General features: G+C 42.1%; 2 protein-coding genes across 3 annotated transcripts in view; one reads left to right on the top strand and one right to left on the bottom strand.

The window, feature by feature from the left end:
• Aven (apoptosis and caspase activation inhibitor) overlaps window positions 1-23,390 on the top strand; it is a 147,555-nt gene that overhangs the window by 8,758 nt on the left and 115,407 nt on the right. For both annotated transcript variants that reach the window (XM_021152728.3, XM_021152729.3), the window contains exon 2: window positions 10,668-10,845. In XM_021152728.3, coding sequence (XP_021008387.1) covers window positions 10,668-10,845 — 178 coding nt within the window. The remainder of the gene's footprint in view (window positions 1-10,667; window positions 10,846-23,390) is intronic.
• Chrm5 (cholinergic receptor muscarinic 5) overlaps window positions 1-23,390 on the bottom strand; it is a 52,516-nt gene that overhangs the window by 23,583 nt on the left and 5,543 nt on the right. The gene's annotated exons all lie outside the window — the stretch shown is intronic.

Raw genomic sequence — 23,390 nt, 5'->3', positions numbered from 1 at the left:
AATATACCATGTGAAGTGTCAGATTTTGGGAGTTATTAATTTCTTTTGAGTCTTTAGCATCTTCTGATATTTTGATTTTTATTTAGTGTTCGTTCTTACTATCTGGATGGCAGAAATAGAATTTACAAAGTTAGTGGCTTTTTTGGTTCCACTTCCATTTCACCCAACTATCATACCTAAAAAACACATTTATTTCGTTATTATTTCTATTTATGTATATGTGTGTGAGTATATGTCAAGTGTATGCCGGTGCCCATGGAGGCCAGAAGAGGGGATCAGATCCCCTGGGGCTAGAGTTACAGGCAGATGTGATCGGCCTCACTTGTGTGCCAGGAGCTAAACTTAGGTCCTTTGTAAAAAATATTACATGCTCTTAACCTTCTCAGCTGCTGAGACATGCCTCCAGTTCTACACATGCCTGTAACCCCAGCACTCAGAAAGCTGAGAATCATGAGTTTTTGCTCTGCCAAAACTAGAGCATGAGTGTTGGTAGAACTTAATTTGTCTTAGCTTTCCAGCTCTAGTCTTGTGCTGTTATTTTTCTTCCCCTCAACTTGACACAAGCTGGAGTCACCTGGAAAGAGGGAGCCTCAGTGGAGAAATGCCTTCCATCAGATTGGCGTGTAGGCAAGTCTGTGGTACATTTTAGTTAATGATTGATGCGAGAGGGTCCAGCCCACTGTGTGTGGTGCCGCTCCTAGGTAGGTGGTCCTGGATTATAGAAGAAGGCAGGCTGTGCAAGGCACGGGTGTGGAAAGGAGCAACTGAGTAAGCAGTGTCCCTCTAGGCCTCTTTGGTTCCTGCTATGCTTGAGTGCCTGCCTTGGCTTCCTTCAATGATGTGATCAGGATGTGTAAGCCAAATATGCCCTTTCTTCCTCTTATGTTACTTATGGCCATGGTCTTTATCACAGCAATAGGTAGCCAACTAGGGCATTCCTCTTGAGAGTTTATAATACAGATTATTCACAGGTCTCATAGTTAGAAGTAAGCAACACCAGGATTTAACTTGCACTTTTCGCCCAAAGAATATTTAGATATTTTCGGTGGGGATTAGGGACTGTGGAATTGAGTGTTGCGTTGGATATCTGAGAAGCAGAGGTCAACAGTCTCAGACTTATGCAGAAAATAAGACCACCTAGTGCTGCTGGCTTGCACTGCTAACCCCACAAGACTCACTGTGCTGTGGCTCAACTTCCAGGCACTCAGCTTTCCTTACCTACCACTGCCTTGATCCTGGGATTTGCATTTTGTCCTGCTGGATCAGGAGCTTTGAGAAAATCCTCCTTTCTCTATTGCAAAGGGAAAGCTTTCTCCTTTCCTCCAGGCATCTTTACTGCCCTTTATTTTAATTAAAAGATTTCTCTTCTTAATGTTGGAAGAGCTTCCTAAAGGTCACACTTGAAATGAGCTGCAGAAGGGAGATACAGATCTCAGGACTCTGTCCTGTTGTAGGAGAAATGGTCTCTTGAAATTCACAGAAAAATGCCTTTTCTTATTTTTTTTTTTATTCTGGCTCCAGTAGGGACAGGAAGGGAAGGTGGTTTCCCAATGTGTAGCCACGATGCCATACAACTAAGGTTCAGGAGCAAGGGACATCAGTTCAACTGAGGGGTATGTCAGGCAAGCACCTTCTGAATGCCATGTGCCTTGTGGCAAGAGTAGGCTTGAAGAACAGTGCATGGAAGGTGCTGTCACACAAACAATGAGCATGTGGGCATACATTTTTTCCAACCGACTTTAATAAACATTTAACCTCCCTTCTAGCCCCACACCTACCAGAGGTAGTAGAAGAGAAAAGTTATTAGGACATGGGGGAAGTAGATATGTTTAGAAATAGTTCTTTGGGGGCAAGTCTAATCTTCGTTGTCAGTTCCAGTAGCAAACACCTAATATGAATCCGCAGCTGCCGTCCAGTTCTCTGACAGGCACCACACACAAACCAGCAGCTGCAGTCCAACCCACTTGGCAGTAATCATTCACAAAGCAGCAAGGGTAGTTCAATTCGGAAGCCAACCGGCTGCTTTGGAAGCTGCAGTAACCTCAGGAGAAGTTCTTTGGCGAGTGTCTTTCTGACATTACCACAAGTGAAGCTCAACAACACAATGTAAGATGAACTAAAACATGTGTGTAGTTAGCAAGAAGAGCAAGGCGGAGCAAAGTAGACCAGTGCTCGAGCTACCGGTGTCTGTGGGGTCATGCTTATACTCCTGAACATATGAGTCCTATCCCCTGTGTCTGCTTCAGCAAAACATCCTGTCACCTGTGTGCCCTAGCAAACCATCATTTGACATAACTGACTTCCCAGAGGAACCAGAAGTTTCCACTTCATGACGCCCTTCCTTCTCTTTACAAAATACTTGACCTCTCTTTCTGACTTGTGCAGCAGTTGCTATTTGATTTCTATGGGCTTTGGGAACCACTTCTGAGAATTTTGCTAGCATTTGCTCTCCTTTCTCTCTTCATTAATGTCATGTGTAAATGCTCTTGATGAAGAAATGATCTTAACCTGAAACAAATGCAGCCAGCCCTCAAAACAGAATGGACCGGCATTTTATACACCAGCCACCACAGGAGAAGGAAAAGGAAGGGAAATCCGAGAGGAGCTTCAGGTGCTGGGAAGCCAGGTCCCTTACACAGGAGTGTCATACCTACTTGGTACAGTGGCTTGTTCTCCCTCATTTTGCCAGTGTGTGTAGATAAGACTGGCACCACATGAGTTAGGCCCCGGGAAGACAAAAATTCTAGCAAATCTGTTACTTTTTGTGTGAAATGGCAAACCAAACAGCCTTTGCTGGCTAGACTGAACGTGGGCCTTATCTAAGAAGACAAGAGGGCTGTGTGGCAGGGCTTGCCCAGCATGTGCAAGGCCAGTAGGTTAGTCCTTAGCAGCAGGAGGGAAACTGTTAGGCTTGTGCTGTATTTGAGTTTGTGACAATTGGTGCAGTAGTTACCCTTAAAGACTTTTGTCACAAGAGGAATAGGATTATAAGTTGATCAAGGGTCCAAATAATGTGGTGGGACCAGTCATGAGGACTCCCTCTCTCCTCTCTCCTTTCCTTCCTCCTTCCCTCCCTCCTTCCTTCCTTTTTTTCCTTTCTTCCTTCTTTATTCCATAATTTGTAGACAGTTGACTTCTATTTTTCTTTGCTATGAGGTATTTTTTGATTTTTTTTATGAGTGACTCCAATCTTGGCTGTTTCAGTGACTGCTAGGATGAGTTTCAATGAATAAATTTTTGAGTCGGAGATCTGTTCACTTGTGTAGTGGATAAATTTGGGAGTAGGGATGTGATCTATTTCAAATAGACTTCATCTGTGTAAGATCCTCTCTACTCTCTAGGACTTCACTGAAATTAAGTAAGATCAAGAAATGAAAATAAAGTTTGGAAACATGTATGATTTGGGATGTAGCTTAGATATAGAATGCTTGCCAAGTGTGCATCAGGCTGAGTTCAGCCTTCTGGCACTGTTCAGTCTCCGTTCCAGCCAGCTAGCCTTCCATTTTGCCACTGGTAGTTATGAGAGCTTTCACGAGGGCTTTAGACACTAAGAGATTTTATACTCCCCACCCCCTTTTTAGATGGTCTCACTCTATAGCTTCTGATTAACCTTCAACTTACTGTGGAGCCCAACCTGACCCTGATCTGATTTTCCTTATATCTTCCTGAGTGTTAGGATTATAAGCATGAATGACCACATGTAGAAAGAATTTTTTTCATGTTAATATTGTGCTCAGTGAAGGAAGCATGGTATGGTGGTGGCATATATTTATACTCTTGGCTTTCAGGAGAATTGCTGTTTGGGGCCAGCCTAGGCTGCATAGCAAGATTCTGTCTCAACAACCTCCAGTCCAAATATTATCTGGTAGTAAATCTTCAATAAGATGCACTGAAAAATATTAAGAATTCAACCAAGCCTGGTGATGCAGGTTGGTAATCTTAACTTCTCACAGGGCATAGGTCAGAGAATCACAAGTTCAAGGCTTGCCTAGGTAGCTTAGTGAGACCCTACCAGTCTCAAAATAAAAACTAGCAATAAGGTGGTAGGTATAGCTTAGTGTTAGCATACTTAGCTAGCATGAGGGAGCTCTTAGGCTCAATCCTAATACTGTCACAAAATTTTCAAGAATCTAAACATTGCATAGGAATTGCACTTGGGAAGCCTGGGGCAGAGGAACTGGAGTTTGAGGTCAGCCTGGGTTGCCTACTGAGGCCCTGTCAGTTGAAGCTGTTTTGGCTGAAGTGCATCAACACAGGCAGGAACTGCAAGAAGGCATTGCGATTCTTATTTTGCAAGTGTTGCCAGGGAACCGAGTTCTTAAAAACTGTAGAAATTTAGACTTCCAGGAGCCACTTTCCGTGGTAATTGGCATCTTACTAGAACTGACGGCTACATGGCAACAGGGCTGTTATGTGAAGAATCTCAAGTGATAGAGCTTTCAGAGTAGTTGATGAGGTGACACCTCCTTCAGGGAACTGCTCAGCTTTATTGGATCAAGGTGGGTGAGTGGCATTTGGCAGACTGCGTTGCTTTGCTCTGTCTCTGGAGAGACTTGAACACTCCTTTCAGGCTTTTAAAAAATGAATTGTTAACAGGTAGATTGAGTGGTGGATTTGGGACGGAGGTGGCTTTAGTTAAGGAGAGGAAAGTTGAATAGAAAAAGACGTTAGAAAAGAAAAAAGAAATAAGCCTTATACTACTACTACTATTAGTAGTATAATAGAAATGTGTGCTTTACTCTGTGGTCTAGATTGGCCTTGAACCCTTGAACTCAAGCAGTGTTCTTGCTCTGGCCTGGTGAGTGTAAATGTGTGCTACCACACCACACCACTGTTGCAGGATATGTGATCACACTGTGAACCCCAAGATTGTGTTATTTACTGGAAAAACCTCTTTCTAGTTGTGTGGCTCAGCCCTATCACACACCTTTAATACAACTAGAAATACATTTTTTTCCCACGAAATAACGCAAATCACTACTGCTTGGCTTTAAATGGATTTTCTTTTTAAAGATTATTTATTTATTTATTTATTTATTTAGAGTTTGTGTATATGCCAAAATATGTACCATGGTGTACCATACATATATGTGCAGGTGCTCACAGAGGCCACAGAGGACCTTGAATTCCTTGAAACTGGAGCTTCAGGTGGTTGTGAGCTGCCTGTGGGTACTGGGAGCCAAACCTGGGTCCCAGGAACCAAGCCCAGATCCTCTGGAAGAGCAGCAAGTGCTCTTAACTGCTGAGCCATCTCTCCAGTCTCCCCAAACAAATTATTTCAGGAGTGGGGTGCAGCTGCAACAATTATTTTAAAAGATAGAAGTGGCTGTTGAACAGGGGGATGGCTGGAAAAATTGGGGTGGTTGCATTTTAGGAGTCTGAATTGCCTTGAGATTATCACTGGAAATGTGAACCCTAAAGATAATTCTGGATTAGTCTCAGCTAGGAAAGAGAGGTATGTTACCAGACATTGGGAGCCAGTGATCGTTGTTCAAAAGTGGCAGAGACCTTAACTAAATCCTTGTCTCCTGGTGGTGTTTGTGTATTAGTGTACAAAGAATTGCTGCCTCTACTGCTTTGAGAAGAAAAGTATTGTCACACCATTCACTATTAGCGGAAAATTGATTTGTCTTTTGTCCTGTTGTTCCTGAGTTGCTGGGATTAAAGGCGTGTACCACCACACCCAGCTAATGGAGAGGTTTAGCTTGCCCATCCTGAGGATTCGCTTCATCTCCATTCTGTAGAGCAGGTGAAGTCAAATTGACGCTTGCCTATTAGAAAAGCTGCATGTAAAACAGTCCTCATTTTAGCTGAGCCCCTCTGTGTGTTCCAGTGGAACTTTGTTGTTTTTTGTGTTGCCACTGGGCAGGATAATAGCTCAGCTGTACTTTGATTTATAAGTAACCTAATTGGGTTTCTGTTACTTTATGAACACTGAAACCAATGACCAGCATCCAGGTACAAAGTATTACTGTGAAAATGACCAGTTTAGCTTTGACATGATGGCAACATAAAAACAACACCGTGTTTATGTAGTACTGTGTCCGCTTGCTATGTCCATGTTTGTATAAGGAAGCAAATGTCTCCTATGTATTATCCTTCTTTCTACTCTCCTCTGATGGGGGCTCCTGTGGCCCTTGCATTTGAGTCAGAGCAATGAGATACTAGTTTAGTGCACCTCTAATTTGGGATCAGGGAGTCGTTTGTCTGCAGGTGGCTAGTCTGTTATGAACGCTCAGGGACTCTGGAATAGTGGCAATTGCAGGGTCCTCAGTTCTCTCCAGGTCTCCTGCCTTTCATTTCACTGTTGGTTTTACTGCAGGAGCAGGCTCTCAGGTCACAGTTGTGTTTTATATCAGGATCATTATCTTGCTCAGGTATACATTTTACCATGTGCTTTAGCTGCTTAGAGATTTCAAGCTAACTGGAGAAGCTTCTATGAACTTACTCCGTGGGACAATAAAAGAATATTAGGCTTTCCCACGCTAACCCTGCTCACACTTTGAGTGCTCGTTCTAGCCCCCAAGCCCTCATCAGTCTCTGGTATTAGTCACTCATTAGCAGATCTCACTCACTAAATAACTTAACTCAGCCAGCATCGTTGGGCCTTCAGAAGTTTATAGAGATGGCAGCCTCTAGGCTTCAGGCCACATTTTGTAATCTCTAGATTTTGATATAAATGGCCATTTTCTTGTTTTTATAGTGAGACTTATGATATTTGAGGGCTGAAAGAGATCTTGGAAGGCCTATTTAGTCCATCCTTTTAGGAAACTTTATGCAGTTTCATTTAGGTGAGAATTATTGACTAATATGAAATTTGTTGGATGAATGGTTGATGACCAAAGGAACGTTGCAGAAATGTCCTAAATAGAAATGGGGTCATATCTGTACTGTGAGTGGGCAGACCCGCCACTCAGCCCTCTGTCAGTCACATGATTAGTTGTGCTGGGGTTTCCTTTTGTCTGTCTGTCAACTGATATGATGTAACAGTGTTCAAGTGACCACATTCAGTGTATTTTAGTCAAGACCTATTTGACTGAGCATTAAGCAACATTGGAAATTAAAAACAAATCTATAAGTAATTTAAGAAAAGCAAGGAAAAAGCCAGACAGAAGATGGACTCTTCTGCATGCTCCCAGGCCAGGCCTTGTCAATAAATTGACACAATATAAAGAAAGCTTGTGCTGGTAGCTTCTAATGATGTAGGGGAAAGGGCAGGTAGAACCCATTGGGAAGTTGCTGTAAGAAATAAGCTTTAAAGGAGTTTGTTTTGGAGGGGGTGGGGGCTAGAAGTAGTCTGTGTGGTTTGGGCGTGGTGGCATATGCCTGTGACCTCAGTGCTTGGGGTGGGGGGGCTGAAACATCTGAATCTGAGAGCCTGAGCTTTATGATAAGATTTTCTCAGAAACAGAACAGGACCTTTCAACAGTGTGTGTGTGTGTGTGTGTGTGTGTGTGTGACATAGAAAATGAAATGTATTGAAATGGAAAGGTAGGACATGCTGACTCAATAAAATTGGTTACCAAAAAATAAAATGTTTTGGGCTGGCGAGATGGCTCAGTGGTTAAGAGCGCCTACTGCTCTTCCGAAGGTCCCGAGTTCAAATCCCAGCAACCACATGGTGGCTCACAACCATCCGTAACGAAATCTGATGCCCTCTTCTGGAGTATCTGAGTACAGCTACAGTGTACTTACATATTTAAAAAAATGTATTAACATAATAGAGGAATGAACTGGGAATATGTGTTTTATGGTACTCTCTCGGTGATGAAAAGGGGTTTTTCTTTTTCTAGGTGGTACTGGGGACTTTGAATGTAGGTCCTTGTGTGTACTATACAAGTAGCCTAAATGTGGGTTTTAAATTTTATCTTAATTTTCATCTTCATCATTTTCTACATTTCTGTGTTAGTAAAGTGCTTCAAAAATACTTTAGTTGATTTTTTGAGAATTTCACATAATGTGTTTTGATGACATTCATCCCTTAAATTTGACCCTGACCCCTTCCAGATCCTCCCCCACCTCCCTGTTCTCCCCCTCAACTCCAGTAATCTATTGAGTCCAATTCGTGCTGCCCATAAACTCCTGATAGTGAGGCTCTCCAGTGGAGCATGGTGAGCCTACCAGGAGCCACAGCCTTAAAGGAAGCTGACTCTTTGTCTCTACGAAACCATCCCCCGTCTGTAGGCCTTACTTTGTAATCTAGGCTACTTCCAATTCATGAGGATGGTAGAATTTTGAGTATGTGCCACCATACCCAGCTAATTGGATTTTTCAAAAATTCATGCTTAACACTTGTATATAAATAGTTGGCTTGAATATATTTCACTAGTTTTCTTTTCTTGGTAAGGATATTATAACCTTTTGGACTTTTTTTGAATTAAGTACTTACGTTCTACAAGCATTTTTTCTTTAAATATCACCTCATTTATTATGGAAAGTTTCAAATATACAACACCACGTAGGCTAACTGAATAACAAATTGCTACTCCTCCCTGCCCATCTCGGCAGTAGTCATGTGAGTAGTTTGTTTCTGGCCGCCATCCCTCTCCACACACCATTTTGAACCAGCTCCCAGATCTTTCATCTTTTCCCTTAAGGTTAGAAATTCATAATATCACTATCAAACAGTAAGTAGTATTACCAGCTCATTCCTTTTTTCTTTTTTGTTTTTTCAAGGCAGTGTTTCTCTGTATATCTCTGGCTGTCCTGGAACTCACTTTGTAGACCAGGCTGGCCTCGAACTCAGAAATCCGCCTGCCTCTGCCTCCCGAGTGCTGGGATTAAAGGCGTGCGCCACCATGTCTGGCTACCAGCTCATTCTTAATGACATATTCTCTCTCTCTCTCTCTCTCTCAACCCATCTGCTGGCCAACTTCCTTCTTTCTTGTTTTTCAAAGATATATTTAATTACTATATCTACACACACTGTAGACACTGTAGCTGTCTTCAGACACACCAGAAGAGGGCACCCGATCTCATTACAGATGGTTGTGAGCCACCATAGGGTTGCTGGGACTTAGATTCAGGACCTTCAGAAGAACAGGCAGTGCTCTTAACCACTGAGCCATCTCTCCAGCCCCCTTAATGACATTCTCAAATGTCTAATCATTATTCACATTCCCTCAGCTGTTCTCAGAATAACTGTTTCCTCTGGCTAGACTATTGGAATGGAGATAAGTTCCCTGTCTTACATTATGAATCATATGTAAGAGATTGTCAGGGGTGGGGGAGTTGATACACTACGGATGGAACCTGGGACCTTCTGCCACTGACACCACCTGAGCCCATTAAGTTTGTTTAATCTATCTCTTTTTTTCTCTTCTGCCACCATTTAAAAAATTTCATTATTTTATTTTCTTTAAAAAATGTATACAGATGCTTTGCTTGCATGTATGTTTGGGCACCACATGCATGCAGTGCCTGCAGGGCCCAGAAGAGGGCGTTGGGTTCCTTGGGGCTGAGTTACAGATGCTTATGAGTTGCCAAATGTTTCTCTCTCTCTCTCTCTCTCTCTCTCTGTTCTGTGTTCGTGCACACACACAGATATACACGATACACACATTCACACATACAGATATACATGATACACACATTCACACACACACACACAGACACGAGAGAGAGGGGGGGAGGGAGAGGAGAGAGAGAGGTGTAAGTGTGGATACACAATGAAGTCACAATTCATTATACATAATGATTCTCTCATTCTCCTGTGGGCTTTGGGGATCAGATTCAGGTCATCAGGCTTGTGTGGTAAAAACTTCTACACAATGAGCCTTCTCAGTGGCTTGCAATTTATCTCTTAATAAACGAAGTCATCATTTTTCTAAGTATACTGTAGGATTTCTACAGTTCTATGCATGCTTTCTCTTCATGCCCAAAACTGAAAATGCTCAAGAATGCCTCTGAGCTGAATTCTCACTAAAACATGTTTGTAAGGTGCACTTGTAAATATCTGTAAATTTCAGGGAGAGCTGATTGCCATCTTAAATTAATTAAAACTATTTAGTGTGTGTGTGTGTGTGTGTGTGTGTGATGGGCATCATGTGTGTCATGGTCACAGGACAATTTATTGTATTGAGTTTTCCTTTCACCTTTTTAAAAAAGTTATTATTTATGTGAGTACACTGTAGCTGTCTTCAGATGAACCAGAAGGCCACATGGGATACCATTTCAGAGGTTGATGATCCACCATGTGGTTGCTGGGAATTGAACTCAGGTCCTCTGGAGGAGTAGTCAGTGCTCTTAGCCACTGAGCCATCTTTCCAGCCCCTCCTTTCACCTTTATATAGGTTTCAGGGTTGGAACTCAGGTCATCAGGCTTGTGCATCAAGTGCCATTATCTTCTGAGCCATCTTGCCAGGCTCTGGTCCTAAAGCCTTAATAATCCTACAGCCTTATTATTTAACTAGATGAAATAGCTATTTTCCGTGGGGGTAAGTTCAAGCAGAATGCCCCCAATTTCCTTTCCATTACTAATTGGAAAGTTACCTAAGATAATGCTCTGGTAAAGTTAAGTTCTTTGAAAATATTGCTTAGGATTCCAGCCTTGTTTACAAATTCACTTTTCATCATCATAACTGTGTACTATTGTATTTATTTTACCGTGAAGACTTCTAGGTCAGGACTCCACTGCCTGCCTATTGATTTGCCTCTACTGATTGCAGGTAGAAGAAGACAGCGATTCAGAGACCTATGGAGAAGAGAATGACGAGCAAGGAAATTTTTCTAGAAGAAAGATCGTCTCCAACTGGGATCGATATCAAGATACTGAAAAGGAGGTCAATGGTGAAAGTGGAGAATCTCAGCGGGGCACAGACTTCAGCGTCCTCCTGAGCTCTGCAGGTGAGAGTTGTAGTTGTGTCCTTGTTGCTTAGAGCTGGGAAGGTCGCATGGGCATTTTGTTACTTTTGAAATTGCATTGAAAATGTTATTTTGTGTGTGTGGGTGTGTGAATCCCTTATGCACTTGTGCCATGACGTGCACATGTGGAGGTTGGAGGACAACCTGCAGGAGTTGCTTTTCTCATTCTCAGGGATGCAGGCACGGCAGCAAGCAGTGAGTTCTCTTGCTGGCTCATGCCTATAAATTTGAATGCGTACACTAGACTAAGAATAATAATTGATGAACCCATTCCAAGTAGGAAAAAAGTTTGAGAATATTAAGTTGTGAGCCAGAAGCACAAGACTGAGTCTAGTGCAGTGAATGGATGTTGCACACAGCACAACTCCTTTAGATGTCAGTGTGCAAATGCATTCTGCTCTGACTGTTCAAGAACTCAAACCTTAAGTAATTTTACTGGTCGGCTGAACATTTCCATCCTGTTCCCTGAGCTTTGGCCAATTATAGATTAGGAACACTTTTTATTCAAGGTAGGAGGAAAGAAACAGGTAAAATGGCTAGTTAATTCTTACCAGCTACTTAGCTAAAAGATCTTGGAGGAAAAATGGAAATAATGTGATTAAATTAGCTTCTATTCTACATGTGGGTTTAGTTCAATCAGAGATACTGCATGCATGTTTGAATTCAATTAAAATTGTAGTCTAGGCCAGAAGGAATGTTCATTGGTTTATGATTTTGGTTTTTTTTTTCCCCCCTGAGACAGGGTTTCTCTGTGTAGTCTTGGCTGTCCTGGAACTCACTCTGTAGACCAGGCTGGCCTTGAACTCAGAAATCCACCCTACCTCTGCCTCCCAAGTGCTGGGATAAAAGGTGTGCGCCACCACGCCCGGCTGGTTATTTATTTATTTATTTTTTAACATTTTATTTATATAAGTTAAAGTCAGGCACATGGTGGATGATTTGATAGTCGGCATACTGATTTCTTCTCCAAGGGTTGATTATCCATCTTGAGAGACTTCAGTTGTCATGTCTTTGCTGAGCTCTTCTGTTTCTTCTCCATTCTGCGGCTGATTTATTGGCTTCTCACTGCAGCGGGATACTGAGAAGAGCTGCCCTGCCTTTTCGTGCATGTTGCAGAGCAGCTGTGATGGTCTCCTGCCGAGCTGTATTTCATTCTCTGATCATTTGAAGAGTATCCTCCAGATACACACTCTCTGCTCCTTACAGCAATTCTGAGTTTTAGCTCTGTTCTTTTTTATATACATTAATACATTAAATTATGGCAATTGCTTGGGGATAGGAATCAGTGAGGAAGGGCTATTGCCATTTTATAGAGTGGTCAGAGAAGTTCTTACTGAGAAGATTTGTTTAAAGCCCTGGGGACGATGAGGGAGGAAGCACTGTGGGTATACAGAAGAGTTTCCAAGGCAAAGACAGCAAGCTCAAAGGCTCTGAGGGAGCAGTGTTTACAAATGATCTCTAGGTGAGTTTTCCAGGCACAGCGGTTAACTTTGGAGAACTGGTAATTAGGAGTGAGTTTCTATCTTACACACTTGGTGTTTGCTAATGCCGATACATTCACTCTGGACATTTGATTGCTCTTTTCCAGTGAAGTTAAGGAGCCAGCACTTCTACCTTTGATGAATTGCTAGAGAATTCTAGTATAGGTGCATGAATTTCATAGATGAATTGTTCACAATTCACAACTGCTCATACTCACAAATGGAAGCAACTCACATATCTATCAGTAGTGAAAAGAATGTACAGAAATACGAGTGAGTCTCTCAGACATCACGTGGAGCAAAAGAAACATCACACACCTGTAGGAGACCTCAGTGTAGTTCGGCATGGGGGCCAGGTATGCCTATGTTCACCTGTCATCCACGTGCCTGGGAGGCTGAAGTAGGAGGGTCACCAGTACAGGGCTAGCCTAGGCTACATACTGAAACTATCGCAAAAGATCAGACACAAGAAAAATTTAGGAGTGAGAAGAGGGGTAATGGTTAGAAAGAGGCATATAGCAGGTGTGTAGGCCTACACCCTTCTGTGATGTTGGTGGTACTGTGCTTGCCTGGATGATGGCTACTTTAGTTTAATTATTATTTGATAATAAATTTAATAATAATAAAATAATTATTTTTTAGATTGTTCATATGTAGTCACCATTTTTAAATTGTAACAGGTCTTCCTATGAAAGACTCCTTTGCGGAACTCATTAGCTTGTGTAAATAGGTTCTGCTTGCCTTGAGTCTCGCATGGCTGGAAGCATCTACATCTTTATTTCTGGAGGACATGGAAAATGATGTATGGTTTGCTTTAAATCACACTTGTTCTGGAGGGACTGGGAGTTTGCAGCTGTCCACTCTTTCTCTAGGACTCTGAACCAGATAAGCAGGCCACTAGTTTCTGTTTCTAAACAGTGTTCTTCTAATCCTCAGCTGTGCTTTAAGAATTTGCACAGTCTGTCCCATTAAGATGCCATGATCATAAGAGCTCCTGTGTGCCAACTGTATATGAGCACAATAGCCAGGATAAGGCTGAAGATAAATGTAAAGAAAAAAATTAAGAGTTAGTGTGTTGGCTCTGTTTAGTAAGGGAACCCTCCTGTTGGTATGCGGATTATCTGAAAAAACAAAACAAAGCAAAACAAAAAAATAGAGCTAGACTTTTAACTTAAAAAAAATAGCTCAACAGCAAAATAATATTTGTTACATCAGAGTATAGAAGTAGGTCTCAAATCAGATGTTCTCTTTTAAAACCTCAAAAAGATAAGAGCAGCTGAAGACTTAGAACTTGTTTGCAAATCTATCGATTCCCAGAGTGGTTTGCTTTTTGCTGCTGTGATGCAGGCTCCTTGAGTGTTTGCTGGTTCTGTGCATCCTTGGCTCCATCACAGTCAGCTGCTGCATCCTTGGCTCTATCACAGTCAGCTGCTGCATCCTTGGCTCTATCACAGTCAGCTGCTGCAACCTTGGCTCTATCACAGTCAGCTGCTGCAACCTTGGCTCCATCACAGTCAGCTGCTGCATCCTTGGCTCCATCACAGTCAGCTGCTGCTTCCTTGGCTCTATCAAAATCAGCTGCTGCATCCTTGGCTCCATCACAGTCAGCTGCTGCAACCTTGGCTCCATCACAGTCAGCTGCTGCATCCTTGGCTCCATCACAGTCAGCTGCTGCAACCTTGGCTCCATCACAGTCAGCTGCTGCATCCTTGGCTCCATCACAGTCAGCTGCTGCATCCTTGGCTCCATCACAGTCAGCTGCTGCATCCTTGGCTCCATCACAGTCAGCTGTTGCTTCCTTGGCTCTATCACAGTCAGCTGCTGCATCCTTGGCTCCATCACAGTCAGCTGTTGCTTCCTTGGCTCTATCAAAATCAGCTTTCACTTTCTTACTCTGAAACTGTGGTTAGCAGACTTGGCCTGGGAGGCTCATTTCCTTTTCTCTTCTTTTATATTTGTGACCTTTTGGCTCCTATTTGCTTAGGGATCCTGTAGATGTCTGTGAGTTTCTTTAATGCATCCCTTTGGACCTCTGCTCCCAATATTTCCTACATTGGTTCTTTGGTTCTTTGTTCATCCTTGTGAGTTACCATTATGGGCCTTTTCAACTTTATTTAGTGTTTTTTGAGTTTTTATTTTTAATTAAGTAGAATTATTTTCTCTTTGCTCCTCTACCAGTCTTTTTTATCCTCCTATGCTATTTGTGGATCTACATGTGGCCTGATCATCTTAAGTCACCCAGCAGCTGTTTTACCAAATAGCCAGTCTAGAGATTGCCGTTCTGCCCTCAGCACTTCTGTTCTTTCTGTCCTTGCTTAGGGTTAACTTACCTTTTGCTTTGCTTTGCTTTTCCTAATTCATTTTTTTTTTAAAGTAATTTTCTTTGGAAATGATTTGTGCCTTTATACCAAAGGGTTGGGGCTAAGCTAAGGTCTGTATACACTTTTTTTTTTTTTCAGACTCAATACCTTCAACACCATGAATTAAGACCTAATCTGAATGACCTGTCCTCGGCTTATCCTCTGGCATCTCTTGTGTTACCTAGGTTGCACGAGTTGGGCCTGTTTGCATCTTGTTTCTAGTAGTCACTAATAATCTGATAGACAGTTTCTACTCAGCAGAGAGGCTTAGTTGGAACCTGTTTTTAGTTTTGTCTTCATTTATTTCCACAAATGCTGCCTTGTTTGCTCAACATTGTTACTGTTACATTAAAGTCTGGAATATAGACTTAAAAAGACTTATTTATTTTACTTTATGTGTATTGGTGTTTTGCCTGCATGTATGTTCATCATATGCATGCAGTGCCTGCAGAATCCAGAAGAGGGCATTGGGTGTCCTGGAATTGGAGGTATGGATGGTTGTGAGCATGAGGTTCTGGGAATAGAACCTAGGTTCTCTGCTAGAGCAGTCAGTGCTCTTAACCTCTGATGGATAGATCAAGTGACTAAAAAATGTTTTGGAGGCCAGTTTTTTCCTTATACCACCTGAGCCCCTCAATTGATTGATTGATTGATTAATTTTAATGTATATGAGTGCTCTACCTGCATGTATACCTGCATGCTGGAAGAGTGTAGCAGATCTCATTACAGATGGTTGTGAGCCACCATGTGGTTGCTGGGACCATGTGTGTGAACTCAGGACTTCTGGAAGAGCAGCCAGTGTTCTTAACCACTGAGCCATCTCTCCAGCCCCTGGTTCCCAGGATTAAACTCAGGCCTTCAGGCTTGGTGGCAAAGTGCTTTTACTTACTGAACTATCATGCCAGCCTTAAACTCTTGTATTTTATCATTATATCCTAAGATACCCAGCTACAACCACTTTGGTCTATTCCCTTCAATAGATTGTGCCCTGGCAAATCAAAGTCACCAAAATCACTCTTTGTTGGAGACTTTTGTTCGCTAGGGCAGCTACTGCTTTCACCATGGCTGTTTTTGGCAGTTGTGCTTCTTGCTATACCCAGTCCCCTGAGCAGTGTTGTAGGATTACAGCTGTGACTGTACAGTCTAAGTTCATTTTCCAGTTGAGTGTCAGTTTATTTAGATTATTTGCTATGTGAGGTTATTTTTATCTCTACTGAGAGAAAATTAACATGCCTTTTTTTGGGATTGACTTATATTCCAGATACTCTTCAGATTGACAGGTGTCTACTTAGCCACATCATCAAGTCTGAATGTTGTGTGCTAACAGCAGGTAGCATATTCCTTTCAACTGCTTTTTCCTCCTTTCTTTGTGGCTATCTTAGTCACTTACCTGCTTATCTTATCACTGTTCCATTGTCGTGAAGAGACACCTTGACCAAGGCAACTCTTATAAAAGAAAGCATTTAATTGGGGTTTGTTTATACTTTCAGAGACTTAGTCTGTTATGATTATGGTGGGGAACATGGCAGCATGCAGGCAGGCATGGTACTGGAGAAGTAGCCAAAAGCTTTATATCCTGGTCCTCATGCAGCAAGCAGAGGGAGGGGGGAAGGAGAGAGAAGAGATGGGAAGGAGGGAGAGAAGAGGGGGAAAGGGATTGGCATAGGCTTTTGAAACCTTCAAGTCCATTCCTGTGACACATCTCTTCTAATAAGACCATTCCTCCTAATCCTTCCCTGACAGCTTCTCAGCTGGGGATTAAGTACTTAATATATGGAGCCTATGGGGAACCAGTCTCATTCTCAACACTACACTGTTCTTATTCCCCCTAAAAAGGCCACCATGGGGGTGAGGAAATGGCTCAACTTATAATAGTAAGTAGCGTTTGAAAACACTAAACAATATTTTAAGAAAAGAAAGGTTAGGCACTCTGAGTTTCCAGGAAATGTTCAATAATTAGAAATTCAAGAAATATCCAGGGCTTAGTTATCTCTGAGGAGTCTTGCTTTCTAAACCAAAGTTCCTACAATTCTATGAATAGCAGCAGGCCCAGAAAGCGCAGGTACCTGACTGTTTCGTAGACCACCATTCTTGTAGTCCACCATTCTCATCACAGTGTAGTGATTTGGGATTCTGTGTGGCTAATTTGTTATGCAAGATTATTCATACTGTCACATTTCATTGCTAATTTTTATAAAGATTATGTTCTTTATATAAACCCAAGCCATCTCACCAGCCCAAAAACATTCTTACTTTCACTAGTTAATTCATTTAAATTGGAACATCTGGGAAATGTGGATTTATTTCAGCCTCGACTTGGATTATTATGACAGAGGTATTCAGGAACTCCAACACAAAATGAGTTGTCCTTGACTGCTGATAATTATTAACTCAAGCAAAAAGATAATTATGTGTTATAAGCCATGCATGCCAAAAGTCAAGTGAAATTTGTCTGCTTTCTATTTTTTAGGAAAATTGATAAGATGCCACTTTTCTTACTGTTTTTCACACTGCTTCTTAGCTTTCATACTCAATTATCTCCCCCTGGCATTTTGAGATATGATTAAGAGGCTTGCTGCTAAGGCCTGACAATGTGGTGATTGTATAGTCACTTCTAAGCTCAGTGTGTGACTCCAGGTGGCCACAGTAGTTTCCGGCTTGATTCTTTTTTTTTCTCCTCCTCTTAGTGTTTTTGAGACAGGGCCTCTATATACAGCCCTGCTGTCTTTGAACTTGCTCTGTAGATGAAGCTGGTCTTGACTCACAGAGAGCCTCCTGCCCCTGCCTCCTGAGTCTTGGGAACGCCTGGTTCCTTTTTTTAGCATGAGAAAGTACTTATTTTCAAAGCATTTCTGATTTCTGGGTTGCTGGAAGAACCTGGGTTCTCTGGAAGAGTGGCTGAGATCTCAACCTCTCTAGCCCATAGATTTCTGACTACCTATTGTGACATACATAGTTTCCTGTGTTCATATGTATTTTGTGTGCTCTCAGGGCCTTCCTACTAGGAATTCTTCATGTATGTTAAACACTCAGTGTGTGTTGCTGCTGCCTGAGGTAGTTACATGGTAGGTGATATATCTGGAGTGTTGGTATGTGGAGCCACATCAGAACATCCTTATGTAAGCGAAGTATGGGGAGACCACTTTAGCACAGGCTGTGTCAGTTCAGGCTTGTCAAGTTAAGACATTCTCAATGCAATGATCTTGGAAGGTATGCTGTTAGCAGAACAATAGGAAATCCAGTCTGTGTGGGAGTGTGTGTGCCTGTCACCTAACACTGTAGCTTCTAAATAAGAATTTGTTACTGTTGTCACTTAAAGGCATCATTAGCTGACCATGGGATTGCCATGTACCTTGTCTTGGCTCCCTCTGGTTGCTGTAAGCCACAGGAGTTTACTGTGTATCATTTTAAAAAGCAGCATTGATGCAGTTAGGAAGTCTTAATTTCAGTTTCTATCCTTATGCTTGTTTTTCTTGAGATCTTTGAGATCATAGTGGAAAAGTGAGTTGGATTTCATTTTGAAAACTAGAGAAGAGACAGTTAGGAGCACCATTGCGTGGGACTTCATGGCTAGAGAAGCCATTGCTCTGACTGGGTTCTCTTGATGCCAGGCTTAGGTCTCTTGAATCTCCCTGCTCTTCTGTTAAGTAGGCAGAAGAAATCGTTAGAGGGAAGATGTGCAAGCGTGTAAGTTGTTTTCTCTGGAGCACCGAGCGCCTGTTTCTTCCTGCCTGTGCCCCTGAGATCTCTGAGGGTGTCCTGATGCTCTTTGTTGTGTGAAGTCTGTGTGTTTTGAGCCATTGGCACCTCTTCCCTGGAGTGCTCATCTCATTGGCACAATCTCAGCCATTTTTTGAGCAAACTGTTCACTTTGTTTAGATTAGAGAACTGAAGCTCCTATTAGCTGCAGTTTAACCCAGGGCCATGAAGGTATTTGTGGGAGATAAGATGCTCAGAGAAGACTTTCTTTTTTGTAGCTGCACAGACTGTGCATTTTCTAAGTCATGGCAGCAGACATCCATTTGAATTTCAATGTTTTCCTTTGCACCAGAGTTTAGGAATTAAGTCCTGTATGGTTTTGTCCTGTGTGGTGATCTATACAATGCTAAAATCACATATATATATATACACATTCATATAATCACAAAGTTTTGTTTTATTTTCTGAAACAGTTTTACTTTGTAGCCCACACTGGCCTGGAATTCACTATGCAGTCTACACTTGATTTGCACTTGAAGTAATTCTTTTGCTTTGGCCTCTGCTGGTATAAATAATTATGTTTTTTTTTTTTTTTCAGAGTTCCATTTTTCTCAGACCAATTACGGACCAATTTGTCCAATGTAGGCTTAATTTTTGCTTTTCAAATGTTCTTCTCTTGCTTTTTAAAAGAAGCCCACCGAGAGTCCTATGCTTATGTTAGACTTATGCTAGTCTAGTACAGAGCATGCTCAGAGGAAGCTCGGGGAATACTGCCGGTACATGAGTGCCAGTTATTCACAATGGCCCAACTTCATTGTGCCTCTTTATAGTTTTAAATAGGAATAGTGAATTTTGAACTAGTCCTTTCTAATATGAACTTGGATGCGTTAGAGAGGCCTGAGTCGCACCAAGATCCCATCATGGAAATCATGAGAAGGTTTTGTCAAAGACTTTCCATTTCAGTTTCCTAGACATGGATATAGAGCCTCAATGAGAAGACAAGAAGTATGTCATGCTTTCAGAATGCCCCAAAGGAGACAGTGTGCCAGCTGTGTTCCTTGTGGCCTCTGAGCTAAGATGAGCGACTTGAAAGCTAAGCATGCTGTCCTAACAGAGGGCGGATGTGCATGTTAGAATGTGTTGTGATGCGCAGTGTCTAAGGGAGAAGGTGGAGGGTTTGCTTCATTCATTCTGTTTTATCTTCACATTTCTGAAAGTGTTGATCAGATGGGCTTTCAGTGATAGTGATTCATAAATGGTTGCCTTTCAAGATGGCAGCAGAGCTTTTTTTCTGGAAAGAAACTCCTGGTCTTGTGTCAGTAGTTGAGCCTTTTGTGTTTCATTGAATTGGAGCTGTGTTGTTCAGGTTCTTTCTAAAAAAGCAAGGTAGGTGGGTTTTCTGAATGTCGAGAGGGAAGAGATGGATACTATCCTCTTTATTCTCCTGAGAACCCGCTTGAGCCCACCGTTAATGTTTCTGTATTAATCATGTCGTAACCAGTTGGTACTGTTGTGACTAAGACCTTAGGTATTGAACATATATTGATTATAATAATGGATTTCATTGGCATTTTCATACATACACATACATGTATTTTGATCCTATTCACTACTGCACTGTCCTCTCCTGTCCCCTCCCATCTCACTGGTTAGGGTTTTTTTCCAATTAGGGTTGCTAAGGGGAGCGAGGGTGAAGGGCTATTTACAGGAGCATGGATACTTTACAAGCTGCTGTATCTCTAAAGAAGGTGTTTTTCCCTCACTCAGTAGTCACTAACTACTCATAGATCCTCAGGGAAGAGTGAGGCCACATGAACCCTGTCCCCATTCGTTACCATTGACTACCTATAAACATTCAGAGATGGACCTAACTTTTTGTTTGTTGTTTTGACACAAGGTCTAATATACACAGGGTGGACCTGCGCCTGACTAACCTGTAACCTGATCTGTAACTGACATACAGTTCTGGCATGAACTGTGTATTCTGATCCTCCAGCTTCTAAACCTCTGGAGTGTCTGGAATTCCAAGTGTGTCTAGGTGGTGCTGGAGATGAAGCCCAGAGCTAAGCTGCCTCTCTACCCACTAGGCTACACTCACCAGCATCTAAGTCTTCAGGGAATGATGAGGCCCCTTGAGTATCTCCCCTGTCCCATGATAAGGCATCGATGGGTTGATGGTGGATCAAAATCAATGCAATGAGTTGCAATGAGTTTGTAGGTGCAACAGCCATGTTCTTTCTGAAAGACAGTGTTCCATAACATTCTATCCCTTGCATCCTTTCTGCCCTCTCTTCTCTGATGTTCTCTGAACCTGAAGTGGATGATATAGATATCCAATAACGTTGAGAGTTTAGCAGACAGTTTTTCTCATTGCTTTGACCAGTTTAGGGATGTCTTTTCTGTATAAGAAATGGCTATTAGGAGTTGGTTTTCTTCTCACTAGATCCTGTAGTATTGTTTATTTTACCCCTGTCCATAGTAGATTACACCACAAGAGCCTTGCTCAGAAGTAGGAGGAGAGAGCCCAGAAAAGAGAGTAACCCATGGTTCTACTACCTAGGGCATTTGCTTCAAAAGTTCAGTTGGCAATCTGAGACTGAAAATATAAGTTTATTTAAAAAATATTCTCTCTTTTTCTTGATACTTGTATTTGTTGGCAATGAAGATGGTTGCATATTTACAGCTATAACAGGTTGGTCTGATTCTTAAAAATCTTTTTGAGTACAAAGTTATAGGGAACTCATAACACATTTTTAGAATACTTAAGGATAAAGGTGTACTGGCCACTGGAGCTTTTCATCCCATATCTATTTCTAGCTGCGCCACAGAAGCACATGACACCAGAAGAACGCAACATGATGGTGAAAGCTTTCTAATAACTGCACAGGTGTCGGCTCTCTGTCTGGGGTAGTTTAAAATAAAATACTTACAGTAGAATCTCAAGAACATTTATCAAAATACATCTTTCGGAAAATAGAGACCACTGGTTACCTTGGAAACTGTGTTTGTGTGTACATGTACATGCATGCAAATGTGTGAGTGCATGTGGAGGCCAGAGGACAGTGGGTGTTGTCACTTGGATGTGGTCTGCTTTATTTTGAGACAGGTCTCTCAATGGCCTATAGCTCACAGGTTACGCTAGGCTGTCTGGCCAGTAAGTCCCGGTCCCAGGGCAGTCCTCTGCAGCCTCCTCAGTGGCTTACAAGTGTGTGCCAGCTTTTTTTTTTTTTTTTTAAATGTGGGTGTAGGGACTGAATTAAGGTTTTTTTTTTTTGCAGCAAGCACTTTACTGATTGAACGATCTCATCAGCCAGAGAAACTAGTTTTGAAATAGGATCAATTTCATAACAATTATGATAACTCCTTAGTGAATGGAATAGTCCTGGAGAAGGCTACTGAGCAGAAATGAATAAACTGTCATATAACCAATAGGTCAAATATAATGATCAAAAATTTCTTTTTCATAGGAGATCTGATATCTGACTTTTTCTTTTGACAATATTTCCTATAGCCTAGGGGGCTTGGGCTTTACAGCCAAGGGTAACCTTGAACTTCATATTCTCCCATTTGTATATTCCCTGTGCTGGGGTTGCAGGTGTGGGTCAGCATGCCTTGCTGATGAGCTAGTGGCAAGTACTGGGGATTGAATGCAGGCTACTGTGCATAGGCAAGCACTCACTCACTATGTAGCCCTGACTGACCTGCTGTCCATGTATGGGAATTATTATTCCCCTCTTTTAAAGTTAATTTAGCCTACTATAATGTGCTACAATATTTAGTTACACTGAAGCTCAGGTTTACGTACTCAGGTATAGTCTCCCCTCCCCCCAGCCTGGAACCTGCTTGCTCAGGGGTGGAGTTTCCTGCTCATTCGTTCTGCCATGCCCACTGCTGGACCGTGCTGCTTTGCTGTTTGGAGCCACACACGTGCTCATCCTGCTACTGGACCTCGAGTTATTTGGCGGGAATCGGGTCCCCTTCCCCCTTCCTTTATAACTGAGTGTCTGAACAAGTAAAATTGAGCTTTGATCAGAATGAGACTGTCTTGGCTCCGTTTCTTCTTTCGCCCCGTCTAGTTCCTCTCTTTTAGCTCGAGTGGCCATCCGTTCATTGTGAGCTGCTGGCCAGCCTCAACACTTAGGCTCTGTCTTTCTTTCACAGCCAGGTAAGTTACAGAGCCCATATACCTGGAATCTGCTAAGAATAATACAATGAGTGGCAAATGATAAGGAAAGAGCATTTGAAAGGGTCCTGCTCATCACAATTTCCAATGAAAGGGTCCTCCTAACGGCACCTCTAGCCATTCTCTTGATTTCTCACACTGCATTCTGAAACACTTTATGGCAAAATCTCACTGCTTCATTTCTATGCTTGGTTTCCTGATTACAAGTTACTGAGACTTTGTTAATTTTATTTACTTCCAGCATATTTAACCCAATGCAAATTATAGTTGTCTAAAATAAACTTGTAATCCACTTGAATCCTAGGTTTGGTTGCTTGATCATTGTTGAGGCAACAGAATAACCACGTGGCATTCTATCAGTCCAGGCAATGCTGGTCTGCAGCCGGGATCCTCTTAGGGCAGAAAACGCTATTGTCTCACATGACTCATATGAGGATTGTGGAGTAGTCCTTGGCAGTGGCTGTTTGGACTACAGAAACATTTAAGATGTAGAGTACCTTTGTGAATCCTCTAGATGGCAGAACAACTACGATGTACACACTTTAGGAACTGTCCAGAAAGAACAGGGGGGAGATGGCAAAAGCAGGGACCTGTAGGCTATAGCCTTCCTCTCAGAGAACTAGATTTGTATGCTCTCCACATCGATGTTTTCATCTAAAATCTCTTCTGAAGGGATGCAACTGCTAAAATATAGTATGACAACACTCAAAATCTTGAGCTGTGCACCCAGAGATGAAACTACAGGCTTGGTGAGGTATCTAACTACTTCTTTACTGCAGCTAACTCTATTCCAGCACCCAGGGA

The sequence above is a fragment of the Mus caroli genome, unplaced genomic scaffold, assembly GCF_978045245.1.
Source record: "Mus caroli unplaced genomic scaffold, Mus_caroli_1 scaffold_2, whole genome shotgun sequence".
Classification (NCBI taxonomy): domain Eukaryota; kingdom Metazoa; phylum Chordata; class Mammalia; order Rodentia; family Muridae; genus Mus; species Mus caroli.
Note: the sequence above shows the minus strand (reverse complement) of the source record. Positions and strands in the feature narration are given on the sequence as shown.